Genomic DNA, 24604 nt, shown 5'->3' with positions numbered 1-24604 from the left:
AAGCTGTGATGGATCAACTAATTTGAAGTGTGTATATTTTAATGCTAAGAGTATTATGGGTAAAGGTGATTAACTTAGACCATGGATTGGTATATGGAACAATGATGTTGTAGCCATTATTGAAACTTGGTTGAGAGAGGGGCAGGAATGGGTGATTAATTACCAGGTTTTTGATAGAGGAGGAGGTAAGAGAGGGTATGGAGTTCTAAGACTAATGGAGGACAATATCACAGCTACACTCAGAGGAGACATAATGGAGGGGTCAGACACTGAGTCTGTCAGGAACAGGAAGGGTGCAATCACACTGATGGGATTATACTACAGACCCCCCCAATAGTTACCGATTCATTGAGGAACAGATATGTAATCAGATTAAGGAAATGTCTAAAAATAGAGTTGTTGTCATTGGGGATTTCAACTTCCCTGATATAAGCTGGGACCTTTTTAGTGTAAGGAGTTTAGATAGGGCTGAATTTGTTAAGTGTGTCTGGGAATTTATTGTGTAAATGTGGATGGTACAACGAGAGGAGGGGCTGTATGGGACCTGATGTTGCATGATGAGCCGGGCCAGGTGACTGACCTTCCAGAGGGTGAATAGTTAGGGTACAGTGGCCACAACTCCCTAACTTTCCGGATAGCCATAGATAAGAATAAGTATGATCCTTGGGGGAACTGTTTTAAACTGGAGTAGGGCAAATGTCAAGGGGATTAGGCAGGAACTAAGAAGTGTTAATTGGGAACGCCTTTTCTCTGGCAAGTCCACATCAGACATGTGGAGGGTGCTTAAAGATCAACTGCACAGAGTACAGGAAAGGTATTTTCCTGTCACAAGGAAGGACAGGGATGGAAAGATAAGAGAACCTTGGATGTCCAGAGAGGTGACGAATTTATTCAAGAAGAAGAAGGAAAAGTATGTAAAGCCTCGGAAGTTAGGATCGAACAAAGTACATGAGGAGTATAAAGAGCCAGAAAAGAAGTAAAGAAGGGAATTGGGAAGCCGGGAGCCAAATCCTTGGCAAGTAGGATTAAGATGGATCCCAGGGCATTCAATACATCCATCAAGAGTAAGGGGATAACCTGGGAGAGGGTGGGACCATTCAAGGATAAAGAGGGGAACATCTGCTTGGATGCGGAGAATGTGAGTGAGGTACTTAATGAGTACTTTGTTTCAGCATCTACCAAGGAAAAGGATGTGGAAGAGCAGGAGATCAGTGCTGAGTGTATAAATATATTTGGGTGTTTTAGAGGTCAAGGAATAGGAAGTGTTGTGCCTCTAATGAGTATCAAAGGTGGATTCTCAGAGCCTGATGGGATTTACCCCAGGTTATTGAAGGATGCAAGAGATGAGATTGTTGGGTCCTTGACCAGTATCTTTTTGTCTTTAGCCATAGGTGAGGTCCCAAATAACAGGCAAGTGGTTAATGTTTTACCTCTGTTTAAGAAGGGAACAAGGGAAAATCCTAGGAACTTTAGACAGGAGAGTCACACGTCAGTTGCAGGGGAATTGATGGAGAAAATTCTGAGGGAAAGGATACAAGAGCATTTGGAAACCCATAGCCTAATAAGGGAGAGCCAGCATGACTGTACGGGGCAGGTCGTGTCTTACCAACTTGCTTGAGTTTTTTGACAAGGTGACGAAAGAGATTGATGAGGGTAGGGCAGTGAATGTTGTCTACATGGATTTTAGTAAGGTGTTTGACAAAGTCCCTCATGGGAGGCTAATCCCAAAGATTAAGATGAATGGGCTCCATGGTGAATTGGCTGTTTGGACTCAGAGCTGGCTTGCGCATAGGAGACAGAGGGTAGTGGTTGAAGGGACTTATTCAAGCCAGAGATCTGTAATTAGTGGTGTTCTGCAGGGATCTGTGCTGGGACCACTACTGTTTGTAATATACACAAATGACCTGGATGAAAATGTAGATGGGTAGGTTAGTAAGTTTGCAGATGATACCAAGATTGGAGGAGTTGTGGATAGTGTAGAAGACTGGCAAAGAACACAGCACAGCATAGATCAGTTGCAGATATGGGCTGAGAAATGGCAGATGGAGTTTAACCCAGATAAACGTGAGGTGCTGCACTTCAGTAGGGCAGATGCAAGGAGACAGTACACTGTTAAAGGCAAAATCCTTAACAGTATTGCTTAGCAGAGAGCTCTTAGGATCTCAGTTCATAGCTCCTTGAAAGTGGTCAATAATGTAGTTAGGAAAGCTTATGGAATGTGTGTTCTTATTATTCGAGGCATTGAATTCAAAAGTCAGGAGGTTATGTTGCAACTTCGTGGAACTCTGGTTAGGCCACATCTGGAGTATTGCATACAGTTCTGGTTGCCTCAATATAGGAAGGATGTTGAGACTTTGGAAAGAGTGCAGAAGAGGTCTACTAGGATGTTGCCTGGTTTAGAGAGCAAGTGCTATCATGAGACACTGGATAAACTTCAGATGTTTTCTCTGGAGCATCGGAGGCTGAGGGGAGATATGATAGAGGTGTACAAGATTATGAGAGGCATAGATAGAGTGGACAGGGAGTATCTGAGGGGAGGCATGATAGAGGTTTACAAGATTATGAGAGGCATAAATAGAGTGGACAGGGAGTATCTTTGTCCCAGGGTTGAAATGTCTAATACCAGAGACATGCATTAAAGGTGAGAAGGGGGAGGTTCAAGGGGCTGTGAGGAGAAGTTTTTTATTCAGAGAGTGCTGGATGCCTGGAAAGCACTGCCCGATATGGTGGAAGAGCCAAATACATTAGAGACATTGGGATAGGCACTTGGCTGGAAGGAAGATGCAGGGATGTGGACATGGTGTAAGTAGGAGGGATTAGTGTTTGAGTGTTTTTGATTTGCTTTTTAACTGGATCAACACAACATTGTGGGTCAAATGGCCAGTTCTTGTCCTGTACTCTTCCAAGTTCTGTATTAGTCAATCACCTAAAAACAGCGAAATGCTACTCATGACTTCCTTCCTACATAGACAAAAGATTCTTTGCAGAAGACATTGTGTGATTCTTAACAGGTTTTCGTTCAGTGTTAACCATATTCAAGCTGTTCATGGGCACCTTTCATTTGTACTCTTCTTTCAATACCAGAGAAACAAGGTCACATTTTATTAGCCAGCTGTTTTATGGCACAGAATTAGATATTTGGTGTTTTTGATGTTAAATATGAGCTCCAGTTGCAAAATTTCAGTTGTAATCAGTGAATACGAGATCCAGCAAGTGTGATTGTAATTGGTGGATGTGTATTTTAATAACCCAATCCATCAACACAGAAACTGTTTTAGAATAATTTTGTCCCCAACTCCAGAAGGCATTTGTGATTGGTGGATGAGCAGTTTAACGCAAAATTCATATAAAAATTTAATGAAATTGAAAATAGAGATATTTGAAGGCAAAAATTCATGTTTTGATCCTTTTAAAGCTGCAATTGATTGAGATTTGTTCTCGGGCTTTATTGTTGAAGATCAGGGATGGGTTTTAAGAGAGACAAGAATTACTGAGAATGGCTTGATCGATTAGTGTTACAAAGAAAGTAACAACTTTGTACTGGTATATCTGTGAGGATGGTGTTGCTTTCAAGTAGAGAATTTCAAATACAGTATTTTTGGCATTTTGGAAGTTATTACATTTAGAAATCGCTACAGCTGCACAACCTTAGGACAGAGCCTTGATTTTGTAAAATTGTTGGCATGGGAGAGTGAACAGGGGGCCGAGCAGTATATAACCATATAACCATATAACAATTACAGCACGGAAACAGGCCATCTCGGCCCTTCTAGTCCGTGCCAAACTCTTACCCTATCCTATTCCCACTGGCCTGCACTCAGCCCATAACCCTCCATTCCTTTCCTGTCCATATATCTATCCAATTTAACTTTAAACGACAACATCGAACCTGCCTCAACCACTTCTGCTGGAAGCTCGTTCCACACAGCTACCACTCTCTGAGTAAAGAAGTTCCGCCTCATGTTACCCTTAAACTTTTGTCCTCTTAATTCTCAACCCATGCCCTCTTGTTTGAATCTTCCCCATTCTCAATGGAAAGTCTAACCACGTCAACTCTATCAAATCCCCCTCATAACTTTAAACACCTCTATCAAGTCTTCCCCTCAACCTTCTATGCTCCAAAGAATAAAGACCTAACTTGTTCAACCTTTCTCTGTAACTTAGGAGATGAAACCCAGGCAACATTTTAGTAAACCTCTGTACTCTCTCAATTTTATTGACATCCTTCCTATAATTCGGAGCCAGGCACTTGGGATGAAATAGGAAATGCTAAACCCCATTGACTGTTTTTTTGTGACTTTTAGCTGTCATTCCAGCTTCATTAGGAAAACTTTCCTTTGTTTCTTTCTTGGTTCTGTTGGTTTAAAAAGTACGAAGGGAATAAACAGAATGTTAGGTATCAGAAAGCACAGCCTGGCAATTACCATGCTTTCGCAATGACTGTTTGTGAATCTGCTGAATAAAATGCATTTCATATTAAAAGTACCACCCTTTTCTTCACTGAAGCTTTGCTTTTTCCTGCTACATGAGTAAAGATTTGTGCATGCTGCCTGATCTTCCTCTATGTCCATGACCAGCCTTCGATGATTCTTACGAATCTCGCAGTCCTTTCTGCCAGGGCCGTATTAACACACTGAGTGAAACAGCTCTTTAAGGACACCTTTGGTATGCTGGGTTAAAGCAGTTCATATTTATGCTCATAAGTGAAAAGGAAGGCCATAGGAAACTAAATTTCACACACCACATTTGGTACTGAAACAACAAAGAGGTAAAGCGTGACATAGAGTATTCCAACTAGTTGCCAAGCAACAAACACATCCAAAAGAACACCAACTATTATGTGCAACCAGTTTTCAAATGGTAATCCTGCTCATCATTGATTCCAAGAGGTTTCAATTTAACCACTGAACTTTGTTGAATTGGTTAACTTCAGTGAACATTTTATTTGGACTGTATTGGAGCAGAGTTAAGTGAAGAGTAAATACATTCAGCTTTAATTCCTGAAACTGACTGTTAATTTGATATCTGATTTTAAAAAAGTGTGCGTGTGTGGTGCAGTGTCAGGTTCATCTGTGAACTCTTCGTGACCAGGCTACTTGCCAAAAGAAAGAACAGGCATTCAAATGAGGCACTGTGCACCGACAAAACCAATTCACAAAGAATGGAAGAAAATAGAATTAAATAATATTACTAAGGAAGAATATAATGGCATTTTAAGTCTCATCCATCTTTGAATAGAGGTTCTGTCTTTGCTTAGATAAGATGCATATCTGTGTTCAAATTTTTTTTAAACGTAAATGTCATAAAATATGACTGGTACACACATGAGTTTGATCTGATAAAGCGTTTAGGGACATATGCTCTTCACAAGAGATAACCTTACCCATAATCAACAAACTCCCCAGAGTGCTGACCTTTGCAAGGAAAGGTTCTTGAATGTTAATTATTCAACGTTATTAATGCTAATTATTCAGTTTGTAAATGCACTCTATGACTACCAAATGTTCAATAAAAATGAATTAAACCAATTGCATTCAGAATGATATGTAGCTTTAATAAACGGTTGGGTTCTTTCCAATTTAATAAGAACTGTGAATGTGCTTGTCAAAGCTCAGCTGAATCTGGAGAGTCTATATACAACCTGAATGCAATTTAAACAACTTCTGACTGACTTGTTTGTATTTCTAAATTAAAAGGAAGGTAGTTGAAGGTGGGAATAATCTTAGATTTAAAACCTCAGAGAGAGAGTGACAGCAGTCAGAGGCAGTTAACAGTTTATTCCTTTTATTCCCTCTTTTTGATCAGTTGCATTGTAATAGAATTGTTCTGGAAGCTAAACTAAATGTTTCATTTGAGTAACTTTTTATCCCTTGTAAATATGCTTCAATCTAGAATATAACAGATAATCATTTAGCATTGTGAATCTGATGTTCACTGTCGAAATGAGGCAGAGATGCCAAAAGCTTAAAATGGCTGAAGTTGAAAGAGCTACTGGGTGTATCCAACCCCCTTCAGATTATTGCAAACAATTACTATTTAGTTCCAACAAGCTCTTCTCTATTTTTATAGTCCAGTTATGTAGTAATATTTTCATTATTTTGCTGGCTGAGAGAAGTTAGTAATTATAATGATTGTTAGCGAGCTGCGTTAGCTGTTGGTTAATAGTTCCATTTTAATGAATTTAATTCCCTACCTCATAATTGTTTTCAGTAATATTTTGTTCGTGAATATGTCCGGAACCATAAGGTGAGAAATAAGGAATGTTGACATTAATAACTCATTTTTAAATGAATACTGGTGTGGGTAGTAACACTACAATGAAAACAAAGAAGTGATTGTGTGTCTTAGAGGCTACTCCTCAAGTAGAATCTGGCATTGCAAGCACATAAAACAGAAACTAATAATCTGCAGGACTTTGTAAATGCTTCCATATCACATAGGAATAATTGGATACTAAATAATGTCTGACATTTAGCGCCCTAAAGCAGTACGATACAGATTATTTGTCTGCAAGTCCTCCAGTGCCAAATAAGCAGCAAGTCCCTGTGAAATTCAGGGACAAAACTGAGTGATGTGATGTTTTGGGAGAATGACCTACCTCTATATCTATAGCTTTAGTTGACAAAAGCCATCAGGGTTTCCTTCCACACTTCTAATCTCAGAAAGGGTAGAGAAAATTATCAACTGCAACACACCGATGTGGAAAAAAAAAATCAGTCATGAAAATTCTTAAAAGATGAAAAATGTTATTGTGCCAACAAACTGCAAGTTGCCCAGTTTCTGAAATAGTTTCTGTAACGGACTTGCATATCCTTGAGAGAATTAAAAACAGCTGTCAACTCAGCCCAAATGCTTCTGTAACTGACTGGGCTGAATAAGTGTTAGATCTGCAGCTTGGTGTTCAAAATATTTGCACAGTGACATTTAAAAAACAATCTAACGTTTCACTAAGACATAGTGGCTTCAATTTTGAAAAGCATGGTAATATACAGTTTTTTTCAAATGCTTTATTCGTATTCCAAAGCTTACGAATTTGATTTTCACATCCCTGACAGTGGTTGCTGTAGGATTCCTGGTGTTAATTTAATAAAAGACCCACAGAATGCTATGCTTCTGTTAATAATTCATAAAAGAGGGGTTGAAAAAGTACATTAAAAATGTATTCTTACCTTTTGGAAGCAGAGGTCATTTCTTTAACAGCTGATAAAGGTTTGTAGTTGAAGTGACTATGACTTGCCAAGGCACGGCTGTACACTGAAGGAGAGGAAATGAACGCTGAGGAGCTGCTGATTATTGCAGAAGTGTGGCAGTGTGACTCAGAGTATCTCGGAGTTGGGTAACTGCAAAATACAATCTTCAATCCAAGCTACTGAACACCTACATTGGTATGTGTCTAGCAGACATTAAATTCACCATATTGCACTCGTGCAAAAACAGAAAGAGTATGAGACTGGTGTTAGCAAAGAGATCTGCTTGTAATTCTTTCCATTTCGCTATTAAGTGTTAAAACTGTAACCACATGATTCAGCAGATTAGATGCTAACAGGACTCTTGGCTATAATGATCACTATCATTGTAGCTTGTGAAGTACGGCTGAATCTAGTAATGACAGAGATCGTTCACAGTTGTTGCATCGAATGGCCTTTAAGCAACAGGTTCAATCAATTTCCCAGCTTTGGACACAATTCAACTCTACTTTGTCACCGGCAGTGGTCAGTGCAAACCTGGCTGGTGTGAACAACAATCCACTTTCTCTGACCCCCACCCTACCTTCAGCCCACCCCACCTTCTCTCACCCCGCTTTCTCCCTACCATGGTCTCTCACCCAGCCTTCTCTTCACTACTTTCACACCCTCCACCTTCTCTCCACCCACCTCTCTCCCAACTTCTTTTCACCACTTTCAGCCCTTCCAAATTTTCCCTGTCCATATTGTTCCCCTCCAAATTCTCCCTACCTCCAAATTCTCCAGCCCACCAAATTCTCCTCTCCTCTCTAACTTCTCCCCTCCACCTCCCACCCCTCCACCTTCCTCCCCTCCCCTCCACCTTCCTCCCCTCCACCTTCCTCCCCTCCACCTCCCTCCCCTCCACCTTCCTCCCCTCCATCTCCTCCCCCCACCTTCTCCCCTCCACCACCTCCCCCACCTTCCTCCCCTCCACCTCCTCCCCCCACCTTCTCCCCTCCACCTCCTCCCCTCCACATTCTCCACTCCTTTCCACCTCCCTCACCTCCACCTTCCTCCCCTCCACCTCCCTCCCCCCCACCTTCTCCCCTCCACCTCCTCCCCTCCAGCTCCCTCCCCTCCTGCTCCTCCCCTCCACCTGCTCCCTTCCACCTTCTCCCATCCCCCTTCCTCCCCACCCCTTCCTCACCTCCCCTTCCTCCCTCACCCCCTTCCTCCCTCACCCCCTTCCTCCCTCACCCCCTTCCTCCCTCCCCTCCCCCTTCCTCCCATCCCCCTTCCTCCCCTCCACCTCCCTCCCTTCCACATCCAACTTCCTCCCCTCCACCTCCTCCCCTCCTGCTCCTCCCCTCCACCTGCTCCCTTCCACCTTCTCCCCTCCACCTTCTCCCTTCCACCTTCTCCCCTCCACATTCTGCCCTCCACCTTCTCCCCTCCACATTCTCCCTTCCACATCCTCCCCTCCACATCCTCTCCTCCCCTTCCTCCCCTCCCCTTCCTCCCCTCCCCCTTCCTCCCCTCCACCTTCCTCCCATCCCCCTTCCTCACCTCCCCTTCCTCCCCTACCCCTTCCTCCCCTACCCCTTCCTCCCCTACCCCTTCCTCGCCACCCCTTCCTCCCCTCCCCTTCCTCACCTCCCCCTTCCTCACCTCCCCCTTCCTCCCTCACCCCCTTCCTCCCTCCCCTCCCCCTTCCTCCCATCCCACTTCCTCCCATCCCCCTTCCGCCCCTCCACCTTCCCCTCCACCTCCCTCCCTTACACATCCAACTTCCTCCCCTCCACCTTCCTCCCCTCCATTTTCTCCTCTCCACCATCCTCACCTCCACCTCCTCCATCTCCCCTCCTCCATCTCCCCTCCTCCATCTCCCCTCCTCCATCTCCCCTCCTCCTCCTCCCCTCAAACTCCTTCCCACTTTCCTCCCCTCCACCTCCTCCCCTCTACCTCCTCCCCTCCACCTCTTCCCCTCCACCTCTTCCCCTCCACCTCCTCCCCTCCTGCTCCTCCCCTCCACCTGCTCCCTTCCACCTGCTCCCTTCCACCTTCTCCCTTCCACCTTCTCCCTTCCACCTTCTCCACTCCACATCCTCCCCTCCACATCCTTTCCTCCCCTCCCCTTCCTCACCTCCCCCTTCCTCCCCTCCACCTTCCTCCCATCCCCCTTCCTCCCCTCCCCTTCCTCACCTCCCCTTCCTCCCCTACCCTTTCCTCCCCTACCCTTTCCTCCCCTACCCCTTCCTCCCCTACCCCTTCCTCCCCTACCCCTTCCTCCCCTCCCCTTCCTCCCCTCCCCTTCCTCACCTCCCCTTCCTCCCTCCCCTCCCCTTCCTCCCTCCCCTCCCCTTCCTCCCTCCCCTCCCCTTCCTCCCTCCCCTCCCCCTTCCTCCCTCCCCTCCCCCTTCCTCCCCTCTCCTTCCTCCCCTCCCCCTTCCTCCCCTCCCCTTCCTCCCATCCCCCTTCCTCCCATCCCCCGTCCTCCCATCCCCCTTCCTCCCATCCCCCTTCTCCCCCCCCTTCTCCCCTCCACCTTCCTCCCATCCCCCTTCTCCCGTCCACCTTCCTCCCATCCCCCTTCCTCCCATCCCCCTTCCTCCCATCCCCCTTCCTCCCCTCCCCTTCCTCCCCTCCCCTTCCTCACCTCCCCTTCCTCCCCTACCCCTTCCTCCCCTACCCCTTCCTCCCCTCCCCTTCCTCCCCTCCCATTTCCTCCCCTCCCCCTTCCTCCCCTCCCATTTCCTCCCATCCCCCTTCCTCCCCTCCACCTTCTTCCCAAACCCCTTCCTCCCCTCCCCTTCCTCACCTCCCCTTCCTCCCCTACCCCTTCCTCCCCTACCCCTTCCTCCCCTCCCCTTCCTCCCCTCCCCTTCCTCCCCTACCCCTTCCTCCCCTCCACCTCCTCCCCCACCTCCTTCCCTCCACCCCCACCTCCTTCCCTACACCCTCCCTTCCACCTCCCTCCCCTCCCCTTCCTCCCCTACCCCTTCCTCCCCTCCACCTCCTCCCCTACCTCCTTCCCTCCACCCTCCCTTCCACCTCCCTCCCCTCCAAGTCCCTCCCCTCCACGTCCCTCCCCTCCCCCTTCCTCCCCTCCCCCTTCCTCCCCTCCCCTTCCTCCCCTCCCCTTCCTCCCCTCCCCCTTCCTCCCATCCCCTTCCTCCCCTCCACCTTCCCCTCCACCACCTGCCCCAACTTCTTCCCTACACCTCCCACCCTTCCACATCCAACTTCCTCCCCTCCACCTCCACTTTCCACCCCTCCATTTTCTCCTCTCCACCATCCTCACCTCCACCTCCTCCATCTCCCCTCCAACTCCTCCCCTCAAACACCTTCCCACCTTCCTCCCCTCCCCTCCCCCACCTCCTCCCCTCAACCTCCTCCCCTCAACCTCCTCCCCTCCACCTTCTCCCCTCCACATCCTCCCTTCCACATCCTCCCCTCCACATCCTCTCCTCCCCTTCCTCCCCTCCCCTTCCTCCCCTCCCCTTCCTCCCCACCCCTTCCTCCCCTCCCCTTCCTCACCTCCCACTTCCTCCCACCCCCCTTCCTCCCATCTCCCTTCCTCCCATCTCCCTTCCTCCCATCCCCCTTCCTCCCATCTCCCATCCTCCCCTCCACCTTCCACCCCTCCACCACCTGCCCCAACTTCTTCCCTACACCTCCCTCCCTTCCACATCCAACTTCCTCCCCTCCACCTCCACTTTCCACCCCTCCATTTTCTCCTCTCCACCATCCTCACCTCCACCTCCTCCATCTCCCCTCCAACTCCTCCCCTCCACCTCCTCCCCTCCTGCTCCTCCCCTCCACCTCTTCCCCTCCACCTCCTGCCCTCCTGCTCCTCCCCTCCACCTCTTCCCCTCCACCTTCTCCCCTCCACCTGCTCCCTTCCACCTTCTCCCCTCCACCTTCTCTCCTCCACATCCTCCCACCTTCTCCCCTCCACATCCTCCCTTCCACATCCTCCCCTCCACATCCTCTCTTCCACATCCTCCCCTCCACATCCTCTCCTCCCCTTCCTCCCCTCCTCTTCCTCCCCTCCCCTTCCTCCCCTCCCCTTCCTCCCCTCCCCTTCCTCCCCTCCCCTTCCTCACCTCAACCTTCCACCCCTCCACCTTCCTCCCATCCCCCTTCCTCCCATCCCCTTCCTCCCCTCCCCTTCCTCCCCTTCCCTTCCTCCCCTCCCCTTCCTCCCCTCCCCCATCCTCCCCTCCCCCTTCCTCCCCTCCCCCATCCTCCCCTCCCCCTTCCTCCCATCCCCCTTCCTCCCATCCCCCTTCCTCCCATCTCCCATCCTCCCCTCCACCTTCCTCCCCTCCACCACCTGCCCCAACTTCTTCCCTACACCTCCCTCCCTTCCACATCCAACTTCCTCCCCTCCACCTCCACTTTCCACCCCTCCATTTTCTCCTCTCCACCATCCTCACCTCCACCTCCTCCATCTCCCCTCCAACTCCTCCCCTCAACCTCCTTCCCACCTTCCTCCCCTCCACCTCCTCCCCTCCACCTCTTCCCCTCCACCTCTTCCCCTCCACCTGCTCCCTTCCACCTTCTCCCTTCCACCTTCTCCCTTCCACCTTCTCCCCTCCACCTTCTCCACTCCACATCCTCCCCTCCACATCCTTTCCTCCCCTCCCCTTCCTCACCTCCCCCTTCCTCCCCTCCACCTTCCTCCCATCCCCCTTCCTCCCCTCCCCTTCCTCACCTCCCCTTCCTCCCCTACCCTTTCCTCCCCTACCCTTTCCTCCCCTACCCCTTCCTCCCCTACCCCTTCCTCCCCTACCCCTTCCTCCCCTCCCCTTCCTCCCCTCCCCTTCCTCACCTCCCCTTCCTCCCTCCCCTCCCCTTCCTCCCTCCCCTCCCCTTCCTCCCTCCCCTCCCCTTTCCTCCCTCCCCTCCCCCTTCCTCCCTCCCCTCCCCCTTCCTCCCATCCCCCTTCCTCCCATCCCCCTTCCTCCCACCCCCCTTCCTCCCATCCCCCTTCTCCCCCCCTTCTCCCCTCCACCTTCCTCCCATCCCCCTTCTCCCCTCCACCTTCCACCCATCCCCCTTCCTCACCTCCCCTTCCTCACCTCCCCTTCCTCACCTACCCCTTCCTCCCCTACCCCTTCCTCCCCTACCCCTTCCTCCCCTACCCCTTCCTCCCCTACCCCCTCCTCCCCTCCCCTTCCTCCCCTCCCATTTCCTCCCCTCCCCCTTCCTCCCCTCCCATTTCCTCCCATCCCCCTTCCTCCCCTCCACCTTCTTCCTAAACCCCTTCCTCCCCTCCCCTTCCTCACCTCCCCTTCCTCACCTCCCCTTCCTCCCCTACCCCTTCCTCCCCTCCCCTTCCTCCCCTCCCCTTCCTCCCCTACCCCTTCCTCCCCTCCACCTCCTCCCCTACCTCCTTCCCTCCACCCTCCCCTCCACCTCCCTCCCCTCCCCCTTCTTCCCCTCCCCTTCTTCCCCTCCCCTTCTTCCCCTCCCCTTCTTCCCCTCCCCTTCGTCCCCTCCCCTTCCTCCCCTCCCCTTCCTCCCCTCCCCTTCCTCCCCTCCCCTTCCTCCCCTCCCCCTTCCTCCCCATCCCCTTCCTCCCCATCCCCTTCCTCCCCTCCCCATTCCTCCCCTCCCCCTTCCTCCCCTCCCCTTCCTCCCCTCCACCTTCCCCTCCACCACCTGCCCCAACTTCTTCCCTACACCTCCCACCCTTCCACATCCAACTTCCTCCCCTCCACCTCCACTTTCCACCCCTCCATTTTCTCCTCTCCACCATCCTCACCTCCACCTCCTCCATCTCCCCTCCAACTCCTCCCCTCGAACTCCTTCCCACCTTCCTCCCCTCCACCTCCTCCCCTCAACCTCCTCCCCTCCACCTCCTCCCCTCCACCTCCTCCCCTCCACCTCCTCCCCTCCACCTCCTCCCCTCCTGCTCCTCCCCTCCACCTGCTCCCTTCCACCTTCTCCCCTCCACCTTCTCCCCTCCACCTTCTCCCCTCCACATCCTCCCTTCCACATCCTCCCCTCCACAACCTCTCCTCCCCTTCCTCCCCTCCCCTTCCTCCCCACCCCTTCCTCCCCTCCCCTTCCTCACCTCCCCCTTCCTCCCACCCCCCTTCCTCCCATCTCCCTTCCTCCCATCCCCCTTCCTCCCATCTCCCATCCTCCCCTCCACCTTCCTCCCCTCCACCACCTGCCCCAACTTCTTCCCTACACCTCCCTCCCTTCCACATCCAACTTCCTCCCCTCCACCTCCACTTTCCACCCCTCCATTTTCTCCTCTCCACCATCCTCACCTCCACCTCCACCTCCTCCATCTCCCCTCCAACTCCTCCCCTCCACCTCCTCCCCTCCTGCTCCTCCCCTCCACCTCTTCCCCTCCTGCTCCTCCCCTCCACCTGCTCCCCCCTCCACCTGCTCCCCCCTCCACCTGCTCCCTTCCAACTTCTCCCCTCCACCTTCTCTCCTCCACATCCTCCCTTCCACCTTCTCCCCTCCACATCCTCCCTTCCGCATCCTCCCCTCCACATCCTCTCTTCCACATCCTCCCCTCCACATCCTCTCCTCCCCTTCCTCCCCTCCTCTTCCTCCCCTCCCCTTCCTCCCCTCCCCTTCCTCCCCTCCCCTTCCTCACCTCCACCTTCCTCCCATCCCCCTTCCTCCCATCCCCCTTCCTCCCATCTCCCATCCTCCCCTCCACCTTCCTCCCCTCCACCACCTGCCCCAACTTCTTCCCTACACCTCCCTCCCTTCCACATCCAACTTCCTCCCCTCCACCTCCACTTTCCACCCCTCCATTTTCTCCTCTCCACCATCCTCACCTCCACCTCATCCATCTCCCCTCCAACTCCTCCCCTCAACCTCCTTCCCACCTTCCTCCCCTCCACCTCCTCTCCTCCACCTCTTCCCCTCCACCTCCTCCCCTCCACCTCTTCCCCTCCACCTCCTCCCCTCCTGCTCCTCCCCTCCACCTGCTCCCTTCCACCTTCTCCCTCTCCACCTTCTCTCCTCCACCTTCTCCCCTCCACATCCTCCCCTCCACATCCTCCCCTCAACATCCTCCCTTCCACATCCTCCCCTCCACATCCTCTCCTCCCCTTCCTCTCCTCCCCTTCCTCTCCTCCCCTTCCTCCCCTCCCCTTCCTCACCTCCCCTTCCTCACCTCCCCCTTCCTCCCCTCCACCTTCCTCCCATCCCCCTTCCTCCCCTCCCCTTCCTCCCCTCCCCTTCCTCCCCTCCCCTTCCTCCCCTCCCCTTCCTCCCCTCCCCTTCCTCCCCTCCCCTTCCTCCCCTCCCCTTCCTCCCCTCCTCTTCCTCCCCTCCTCTTCCTCCCCTCCCCTTCCTCCCCTACCCCTTCCTCCCCTCCCCTTCCTCCCCTCCCCTTCCTCCCCTCCCCCTTCCTCCCCTCCCCCTTCCTCCCCCTTCCTCCCCTCCCCCTTCCTCCCCTCCCCCTTCCTCCCCCTTCCTCCCCTCCCCCTTCCTCCCCTCCCCCTTCCTCCCCTCCCCCTTCCTCCCCTCCCCCTTCCTCCCCTCCCCCTTCCTCCCTCACCCCCTTCCTCCCTCACCCCCTTCCTCTCTCACCCCCTTCCTCCCTCACCCCCTTCCTCCCCTCCCCTTCCTCCCTCACCCCCTTCCTCCCTCCCCCTTCTTCCCTCCCCTCCTTCCTCCCTCCCCTCCCCCTTCCTCCCATCCCCTTCCTCCCCTCCACCTTCCCCTTCACCTCCCTCCCTTCCACATCCAACTTCCTCCCCTCCACCTTCCTCCCCTCAATTTTCTCCTCTCCACCATCCTCACCTCCACCTCCTCCATCTCCCCTCCTCCATCTCCCTTCCACCTCCTCCGCTCAACCTCCTTCCCACCTTCCTCCTGTCCACCTCCTCCCGTCCACCTCCTCCCCTCTACCTCCTCCCCTCTACCTCCTCCCCTCCACCTCCTCCCCTCCACCTCCTCCCCTCCACCTCTTCCCCTCCACCTCCTCCCCTCCACCTGCTCCCCCCCTCCACCTGCTCCCTTCCACCTTCTCCCTCCCTTCCACATCCTCCCCTCCACATCCTCATCTTCCACATCCTCCCCTCCACATCCTCTCCTCCCCTTCCTCCCCTCCCCTTCCTCACCTCAACCTTTTTCCCCTCCACCTTCCTCCCATCCCCTTCCTCCCCTCCCCTTCCTCCCCTCCCCTTCCTCCCCTCCCCTTCCTCCCCCCCTTCCTCACCTCCCCTTCCTCAACTCCCCTTCCTCCCCTACTCCTTCCTCCCCTCCCCTTCCTCACCTCCCCCTTCCTCCCTCACCATCTTCCTCCCTCCCCTCCCCCTTCCTCCCTCCCCTCCCCTGCCTCCCTCCCCTCCCCTGCCTCCCTCCCCTCCCCCTTCCTCCCCTCCCCCTTCCTCCCCTCCCCTTCCTCCCCTCCCCCTTCCTCCCCGCCCCCTTCCTCCCCTCCCCCTTCCTCCCCTCCCCTTCCTCCCCTCCCCTTCCTCCCCTCCCCCTTCCTCCCCTCCCCCTTCCTCCCCTCCCCCTTCCTCCCCTCCCCCTTCCTCCCCTCCCCCTTCCTCACCTCCCCTTCCTCACCTCCCCCTTCCTCCCTCCCCTTCCTCCCCTCCCCTTCCTCCCATCCCCCTTCCTCCCTCCCCCTTCCTCCCCTCCCCCTTCCTCCCATCCCCCTTCCTCCCCTCCACCACCGGGCCCCAACTTCTTCCCTACACCTCCCTCCCTTCCACATCCAACTTCCTCCCCTCCACCTCCACTTTCCACCCCTCCATTTTCTCCTCTCCACCATCCTCACCTCCACCTCCTCCATCTCCCCTCCAACTCCTCCCCTCCTGCTCCTCCCCTCCACCTGCTCCCTTCCACCTTCTCCCCTCCACATTCTGCCCTCCACCTTCTCCCCTCCACATCCTCCCTTCCACATCCTCCCCTCCACATCCTCTCCTCCCCTTCCTCCCCTCCCCTTCCTCACCCCTTCCTCCCCTAGCCCTTCCTCTCCTCCCCTACCTCCCCTCCCCTTCCTCACCTCCCCTTCCACCCATCCCCCTTCCTCCCCTCCACCTTCCCCACCACCTCCCTCCCTTCCACATCCAACTTCCTCCCCTCCTGCTCCTCCCCTCCACCTGCTCCCTTCCACCTTCTCCCCTCCACCTTCTCCCCTCCACATCCTCCCTTCCACATCCTCCCCTCCACATCCTCTCCTCCCCTTCCTCCCCTCCCCTTCCTCCCCACCCCTTCCTCCCCTCCCCTTCCTCCCCTCCCCTTCCTCACCTCCCCCGTCCTCCCACCCCACTTCCTCCCATCTCCCTTCCTCCCATCCCCCTTCCTCCCATCTCCCATCCTCCCCTCCACCTTCCTCCCCTCCACCACCTTCCCCAACTTCTTCCCTACACCTCCCTCCCTTCCACATCCAACTTCCTCCCCTCCACCTCCACTTTCCACCCCTCCATTTTCTCCTCTCCACCATCCTCACCTCTACCTCCTCCATCTCCCCTCCAACTCCTCCCCTCCACCTCCTCCCCTCCACCTCCTCCCCTCCACCTCTTCCCCTCCTGCTCCTCCCCTCCACCTGCTCCCCCCTCCACCTGCTCCCTTCCAACTTCTCCCCTCCACCTTCTCTCCTCCACATCCTCCCTTCCACCTTCTCCCCTCCACATCCTCCCTTCCACATCCTCCCCTCCACATCCTCTCTTCCACATCCTCCCCTCCACATCCTCTCCTCCCCTTCCTCCCCTCCTCTTCCTCCCCTCCCCTTCCTCCCCTCCCCTTCCTCCCCTCCCCTTCCTCCCCTCCCCTTCCTCACCTCCACCTTCCTCCCATCCCCCTTCCTCCCCTCCCCTTCCTCCCCTCCCCTTCCTCCCTTCCCCTTCCTCCCCTCCCCCTTCCTCCCATCCCCCTTCCTCCCCTCCCCCTTCCTCCCATCCCCCTTCCTCCCATCCCCCTTCCTCCCATCCCCCTTCCTCCCATCTCCCATCCTCCCCTCCACCTTCCTCCCCTCCACCACCTGCCCCAACTTCTTCCCTACACCTCCCTCCCTTCCACATCCAACTTCCTCCCCTCCACCTCCACTTTCCACCCCTCCATTTTCTCCTCTCCACCATCCTCACCTCCACCTCCTCCATCTCCCCTCCAACTCCTCCCCTCAACCTCCTTCCCACCTTCCTCCCCTCCACCTCCTCTCCACCTCCTCTCCTCCACCTCTTCCCCTCCACCTCCTCCCCTCCACCTCTTCCCCTCCACCTCCTCCCCTCCACCTCTTCCCCTCCACCTCCTCCTCTCCTGCTCCACCTGCTCCCTTCCACCTTCTCCCTCTCCACCTTCTCCCCTCCCCTTCCTCCCCTCCTCTTCCTCCCTTCCCCTTCCTCCCCTACCCCTTCCTCCCCTCCCCTTCCTCCCCTCCCCTTCCTCCTCTCCCCCTTCCTCCACTCCCCCTTCCTCCCTCACCCCCTTCCTCCCTCACCCCCTTCCTCCCCTCCCCCTTCCTCCCTCACCCCCTTCCTCCCTCCCCCTTCTTCCCTCCTCTCCTTCCTCCCTCCCCTCCCCCTTCCTCCCATCCCCTTCCTCCCCTCCACCTTCCCCTTCACCTCCCTCCCTTCCACATCCAACTTCCTCCCCTCCACCTTCCTCCCCTCAATTTTCTCCTCTCCACCATCCTCACCTCCACCTCCTCCATCTCCCCTCCTCCATCTCCCTTCCACCTCCTCCGCTCAACCTCCTTCCCACCTTCCTCCCGTCCACCTCCTCCCGTCCACCTCCTCCCGTCCACCTCCTCCCCTCTACCTCCTCCCCTCTACCTGCTCCCTTCCACCTTCTCCCCTCCACATTCTGCCCTCCACCTTCTCCCCTCCACATCCTCCCTTCCCCATCCTCCCCTCCACATCCTCTCCTCCCCTCCCCTTCCTCACCTCCCCCTTCCTCACCTCCCCCTTCCTCCCCTCCCCCTTCCTCCCCTCCCCCTTCCTCCCCTCCCCCTTCCTCCCTCACCCCCTTCCTCCCTCACCCCCTTCCTCCCTCACCCCCTTCCTCCCTCCCCTCCTTCCTCCCTCCCCTCCTTCCTCCCTCCCCTCCCCCTTCCTCCCTCCCCTCCCCCTTCCTCCCTCCCCTCCCCCTTCCTCCCATCCCCTTCCTCCCCTCCACCTTCCCCTTCACCTCCCTCCCTTCCACATCCAACTTCCTCCCCTCCACCTTCCTCCCCTCCATTTTCTCCTCTCCACCATCCTCACCTCCACCTCCTCCATCTCCCCTCCTCCATCTCCCCTCCACCTCCTCCGCTCAACCTCCTTCCCACCTTCCTCCCGTCCACCTCCTCCCCTCTACCTCCTCCCCTCCACCTCCTCCCCTCCACCTCTTCCCCTCCACCTCTTCCCCTCCACCTCCTCCCCTCCACCTGCTCCCTTCCACCTTCTCCCCTCCACCTTCTCTCCTCCACATCCTCACTTCCACCTTCTCCCCTCCACATCCTCCCCTCCACATCCTCTCTTCCACATCCTCCCCTCCACATCCTCTCCTCCCCTTCCTCCCCTCCCCTTCCTCCCCTCCCCTTCCTCCCCTCCCCTTCCTCACCTCAACCTTCCTCCACTCCACCTTCCTCTCATCCCCCTTCCTCCCTCCCCTCCCTCCCCTCCCCTTCCTCCCCTCCCCTTCCTCCCCTCCCCTTCCTCCCCTCCCCTTCCTCCCCTCCCCCTTCCTCCCGTCCCCTTCCTCCCATCCCCTTCCTCCCATCCCCCTTCCTCCCATCCCCCTTCCTCCCCTCCACCACCTGCCCCAACTTCTTCCCTACACCTCCCTCCCTTCCACAGCCAACTTCCTCCCCTCCACCTCCACTTTCCACCCCTCCATTTTCTCCTCTCCACCATCCTCACCTCCACCTCCTCCATCTCCCCTCCAACTCCTCCCCTCCACCTCCTCCCCTCCACCTCCTCCCCTCCACCTCCTCCCCTCCTGCTCCTCCCCTCCACCTGCTCCCTTCCACCTTCTCCCCTCCACATTCTGCCCTCCACCTTCTCCCCTCCACATCCTCCCTTCCCCATCCTCCCCTCCACATCCTCTCCTCCCCTTCCCTTCCTCACCTCCCCTTCCTCCCCTACCCGTTCCTCTCCTCCCCTTCCTCCTCTCCCCTTCCTCACCTCCCCCTTCCTCCCATCCCCCTTCCTCCCCTCCACCTTCCCCACCACCTCCCTCCCTTCCACATCCAACTTCCTCCCCTCCACCTCCTCCCCTCCTGCTCCTCCCCTCCACCTGCTCCCTTCCACCTTCTGCCCTCCACCTTCTCCCCTCCACCTTCTCCCCTCCACCTTCTCCCCTCCACCTTCTCCCCTGCACCTTCTCCCCTCCACATCCTCCCCTCCACATCCTCCCCTCCACATCCTCCCCTCCACATCCTCCCCTCCACATCCTCCCCTCCACATCCTCCCCTCCCCTTCCTCCCCTCCCCTTCCTCCCCTACCCCTTCCTCCCCTACCCCTTCCTCCCCTCCCCTTCCTCACCTCCCCCTTCCTCACCTCCCCCTTCCTCACCTCCCTCTTCCTCCCTCACCCCCTTCCTCCCTCCCATCCCTCTTCCTCCCATCCCCCTTCCTCCCCTCCACCTCCCTTCCTTCCACATCCAACTTCCTCCCCTCCATTTTCTCCTCGCCACCATCCTCACCTCCACCTCCTCCATCTCCCCTCCTCCTCCTCCCCTCGTCCTCCTCCCCTCAACCTCCTTCCCACCTTCCTCCCCTCCACCTCCTCCCCTCTACCTCCTCCCCTCCACCTCCTCCCTCCCCTCCCCTTCCTCCCTCCCCTCTCCCTTCCTCCCATCCCTCCCCCTTCCATCCCCCTTCTCCCCTCCACCTTCCTCCCATCCCCCTTCCTCCCATCCCCTTCCTCCCCTCCCCTTCCTCCCCTCCCCTTCCTCACCTCCCCTTCCTCCCCTACCCCTTCCTTCCCTCCCCTTCCTCCCCTCCCATTTCCTCCCCTCCCCCTTCCTCCCCTCCCCCTTCCTCCCCTCCCATTTCCTCCCATCCTCCTTCCTCCCATCCCTCTTCCTCCCCTCCACCTTCTTCCCAAACCCCTTCCTCCCCTCCACCTTCCCCTCCACCACCTCCCCCAACTTCTTCCCTCCACCTCCCTCCCTTCCATATCCAACTTCCTCCCCTCCACCTCCACTTTCCATCCCTCCACCTTCCTCCCCTCATTCAACTTCCTCCCCTCCAACTTCCTCCCCTCCAACTTCCTCTCCTCCAACTTCCTCTCCTCCAACTTCCTCCCCTCCAACTTCTCCCCTCCATTTTCTCCTCTCCACCATCCTCACCTCCACCTCCTCCATCTCCCCTCCTCCATCTCCCCTCCACCTCTTCCACTCAACCTCCTTCCCACCTTCCTCCCCTCCACCTTCATCTTCCTCTCCCTCACCTTCCTCTCCCTCACCTTCCTCTCCCTCACCTTCCTCTCCCTCACCTTCCTCTCCCCCACCTTCCTCTCCCCCACCTTCCTCTCCCCCACCTTCCTCTCCCCCACCTTCCTCCCCTCCACCTTCATCTTCCTCTCCCTCACCTTCCTCTCCCTCACCTTCCTCTCCCCCACCTTTCTCCCCTCCACCTTCCTCTCTCATCTTCCTCTCCCTCACCTTCCTCTCCCCCACCTTCCTCTCCCTCACCTTCCTCTCCCCCACCTTCCTCTCCCCCACCTTCCTCTCCCCCACCTTCCTCTCCCCCACCTTCCTCTCCCCCACCTTCCTCTCCCCCACCTTCCTCTCCCTCACCTTCCTCTCCCTCACCTTCCTCTCCCCCACCTTCCTCTCCCCCACCTTCCTCTCCCCCACCTTCCTCTCCCCCACCTTCCTCTCCCCCACCTTCCTCCCCTCCACCTACCTCCCTCCCTTCCACCTTCTCCCCTCCACCTTCCTCCCCTCCACCTTCCTCCCCTCCACCTCCCTCCCCTCCCCTTCCTCACCTCCACCTTCCTCCCCTCCAACTTCCTCCCCTCCAACTTCCTCCCCTCCAACTTCCTCCCCTCCAACTTCTCCCCTCCAACTTCTCCCCTCCAACTTCTCCCCAACTTCTCCCCTCCATTTTCTCCTCTCCACCATCCTCACCTCCACCTCCTCCATCTCCCCTCCTCCATCTCCCCTCCACCTCTTCCCCTCAACCTCCTTCCCACCTTCCTCCACTCCACCTTCATCTTCCTCTCCCTCACCTTCCTCTCCCTCACCTTCCTCTCCCTCACCTTCCTCTCCCTCACCTTCCTCTCCCTCCCCTTCCTCACCTCCCCTTCCTCCCCTCCCATTTCCTCCCCTCCCCCTTCCTCCCCTCCCCCTTCCTCCCATCCCCTTCCTCCCCTCCACCTTCTTCCCAAACCCCTTCCTCCCCTCCACCTTCCCCTCCACCACCTCCCCCAACTTCTTCTCTCCACCTCCCTCCCTTCCACATCCAACTTCCTCCCCTCCACCTCCACTTGCCATCCCTCCACCTTCCTCCCCTTCAACTTCCTCCCCTCCAACTTCCTCCCCTCCAACTTCCTCCCCTCCAACTTCCTCCCCTCCAACTTCCTCCCCTCCAACTTCCTCCCCTCCAACTTCTTCCCTCCTACTTCTTCCCTCCATTTTCTCCTCTCCACCATCCTCACCTCCACCTCCTCCATCTCCCCTCCTCCATCTCCCCTCCTCCATCTCCCCTCCACCTCCTCCCCTCCACCTCCTCCCCTCAACCTCCTTCCCACCTTCCTCCCCTCCACCTTCATCTTCCTCTCCCTCACCTTCCTCTCCCTCACCTTCCTCCCCTCCACCTTCATCTTCCTCTCCCTCACCTTCCTCTCCCCCACCTTCCTCCCCCCCACCTTCCTCCCCTCCACCTTCCTCTCTCATCTTCCTCTCCCTCACCTTCCTCTCCCCCATCTTCCTCTCCCCCATCTTCCTCTCCCCCACCTTCCTCTCCCCCACCTTCCTCTCCCCCACCTTCCTCTCCCTCACCTTCCTCTCCCTCACCTTCCTCTCCCTCACCTTCCTCTCCCTCACCTTCCTCTCCCCCACCTTCCTCCCCTCCACCTACCTCTCCCCCACCTTCCTCCCCTCCACCTACCTCCCTTCCTTCCACCTTCTACCCTCCACCTTCCTCCCCTCCACCTTCCTCCCCTCCCCTTCCACACCTCCACCTTCCTCCCCTCCACCTTCCTCCCATCCCCTTTCCTCCCATCCCCTTTCCTCCCCTCCCCTTCCTCACCTCCCCTTCCTCCCCTCCCCTTCCTCACCTCCCCCTTCCTCCCTCCCCTCCCCCGTCCTCCCTCCCCTCCCCCGTCCTCCCTCCCCTCCCCCTTCCTCCCTCCCCTCCCCCTTCCTCCCATCCCCCTTCCTCCCATCCCCCTTCCTCCCATCCCCCTTCCTCCCATCCCCTTCCTCCCCTACCACTTCCTCCCCTCCCCTTCCTCACCTCCCCCTTCTTCCCTCCCCTCCCTCCCCTCCCCTTCCTCCCATCCCCTTCCTCCCTCCCAATTCCTCCCCTCCCCCTTCACCCCTCCCCTTACTCTCCTCCCCGTTCCTCCCATCCCCCTTCCTCCCATTCCCCTTCCTCCCATCCCCTTCCTCCCATCCCCCTCCTCCCCTCCCCTTCCTCCCCTCCCCTTCCTCCCCTCCCCTTCCTCCCCTCCCCTTCCTCCCCTCCCCTTCCTCCCCTCCCCTTCCTCCCATCCCCCTTCCTCCCATCCCCCTTCCTCCCATCCCCCTTCCTCCCATCCCCCTTCCTCCCCTCCACCACCTGCCCCAACTTCTTCCCTACACCTCCCCCCTTCCACATCCAACTTCCTCCCCTCCATTATCTCCTCTCCACCATCCTCACCTCCACCTCCTCCATCTCCCCTCCAACTCCTCCCGTCAACCTCCTCCCCTCCACCTCCTCCCCTCCACCTCCTCCCCTCCACCTCTTCCCCTCCACCTCTTCCCCTCCACCTCTTCCCCTCCACCTCTTCCCCTCCACCTCTTCCCCTCCACCTCTTCCCCTCCACCTCTTCCCCTCCACCTCTTCCCCTCCTGCTCCTCTTCTCCACCTGCTCCCTTCCACCTTCTCCCTTCCACCTTCTCCCTTCCACCTTCTCCCCTCCACCTTCTCCCCTCCACCTCCTCCCCTCCTGCTCCACCTGCTCCCTTCCACCTTCTCCCTTCCACCTTCTCCCTTCCACCTTCTCCCTTCCACCTTCTCCCCTCCACCTTCTCCCCTCCACCTCCTCCCCTCCTGCTCCACCTGCTCCCTTCCACCTTCTCCCTCTCCACCTTCTCCCTTCCACCTTCTCCCCTCCACCTCCTCCCCTCCTGCTCCTCTTCTCCACCTGCTCCCTTCCACCTTCTCCCTTCCACCTTCTCCCTTCCACCTTCTCCCCTCCACCTTCTCCCCTCCACCTCCTCCCCTCCTGCTCCACCTGCTCCCTTCCACCTTCTCCCTTCCACCTTCTCCCTTCCACCTTCTCCCCTCCACCTTCTCCCCTCCACCTCCTCCCCTCCTGCTCCACCTGCTCCCTTCCACCTTCTCCCTCTCCACCTTCTCCCTCTCCACCTTCTCCCTTCCACCTTCTCCCCTCCACCTCCTCCCCTCCTGCTCCTCTTCTCCACCTGCTCCCTTCCACCTTCTCCCTTCCACCTTCTCCCTTCCACCTTCTCCCCTCCACCTTCTCCCCTCCACCTTCTGCCCTCCACCTTCTCCCCTCCACCTCCTCCCCTCCGGCTCCTCCCCTCCACCTGCTCCCTTCCACCTTCTCCCTTCCACCTTCTCCCCTCCACCTTCTCCCCTCCACCTTCTCCCCTCCACCTTCTCCCATCCACATTCTGCTCTCCACCTTCTCCCCTCCACATTCTGCTCTCCACCTTCTCCCCTCCACATCCTCCCCTCCCCTTCCTCCCATCCCCTTCCTCCCCTCCCTCACCTCCCCTCCCTCACCTCCCCTTCCTCCCCTACCCTTCCTCCCCTACCCCTTCCTCCCCTACCCCTTCCTCTCCTCCCCTTCCTCCCCTCCCCTTCCTCCCCTCCCCTTCCTCACCTCCCCTTCCTCACCTCCCCTTCCTCCCCTCCCCTTCCTCTCCTCCCCTTCCTCCCCTCCCCTTCCTCACCTCCCCTTCCTCCCCTACCCCTTTCTTCCCTCCCCTTCCTCCCCTCCCATTTCCTCCCCTCCCCCTTCCTCCCCTCCCATTTCCTCCCATCCTCCTTCCTCCCATCCCTCTTCCTCCCCTCCACCTTCTTCCCAAACCCCTTCCTCCCCTCCACCTTCCCCTCCACCACCTCCCCCAACTTCTTCCCTCCACCTCCCTCCCTTCCATATCCAACTTCCTCCCCTCCACCTCCACTTTCCATCCCTCCACCTTCCTCCCCTCCAACTTCCTCCCCTCCAACTTCCTCCCCTCCAACTTCCTCCCCTCCAACTTCCTCCCCTCCAACTTCCTCTCCTCCAACTTCCTCCCCTCCAACTTCTCCCCTCCAACTTCTCCCCAACTTCTCCCCTCCAACT

At 56.7% G+C, this 24604-nt stretch overlaps 2 protein-coding genes across 9 annotated transcripts in view; one reads left to right on the top strand and one right to left on the bottom strand.

Annotated features, from left to right (window-relative positions):
* gtf2f2b (general transcription factor IIF, polypeptide 2b) overlaps window positions 1-24604 on the top strand; it is a 162622-nt gene that overhangs the window by 80552 nt on the left and 57466 nt on the right. The window lies entirely within an intron of this gene.
* The window catches only part of kctd4 (potassium channel tetramerization domain containing 4), an 81054-nt gene that overhangs the window by 22917 nt on the left and 33533 nt on the right, over window positions 1-24604 (bottom strand). For 3 of the 7 annotated variants that reach the window (XM_063051167.1, XM_063051166.1, XM_063051165.1), the window contains exon 1: window positions 7170-7924. Coding sequence is in view for 1 of the 7 variants with exons in the window: in XM_063051169.1 (XP_062907239.1) it covers window positions 7170-7254 (85 nt within the window). In the remaining 6 variants the exon portion in view is untranslated. Of the gene's footprint in view, window positions 1-7169; window positions 7925-24604 lie in introns of those variants that run through there. The other 4 variants (XM_063051169.1, XM_063051162.1, XM_063051163.1 and 1 more) reach the window with 2 other exon arrangements.

Source organism: Mobula hypostoma, chromosome 6 (genome assembly GCF_963921235.1).
Source record: "Mobula hypostoma chromosome 6, sMobHyp1.1, whole genome shotgun sequence".
NCBI lineage: Eukaryota > Metazoa > Chordata > Chondrichthyes > Myliobatiformes > Myliobatidae > Mobula > Mobula hypostoma.
The sequence above is the reverse complement of the archived record's forward strand: the minus strand, read 5'-3'. Positions and strand labels throughout refer to the sequence as shown.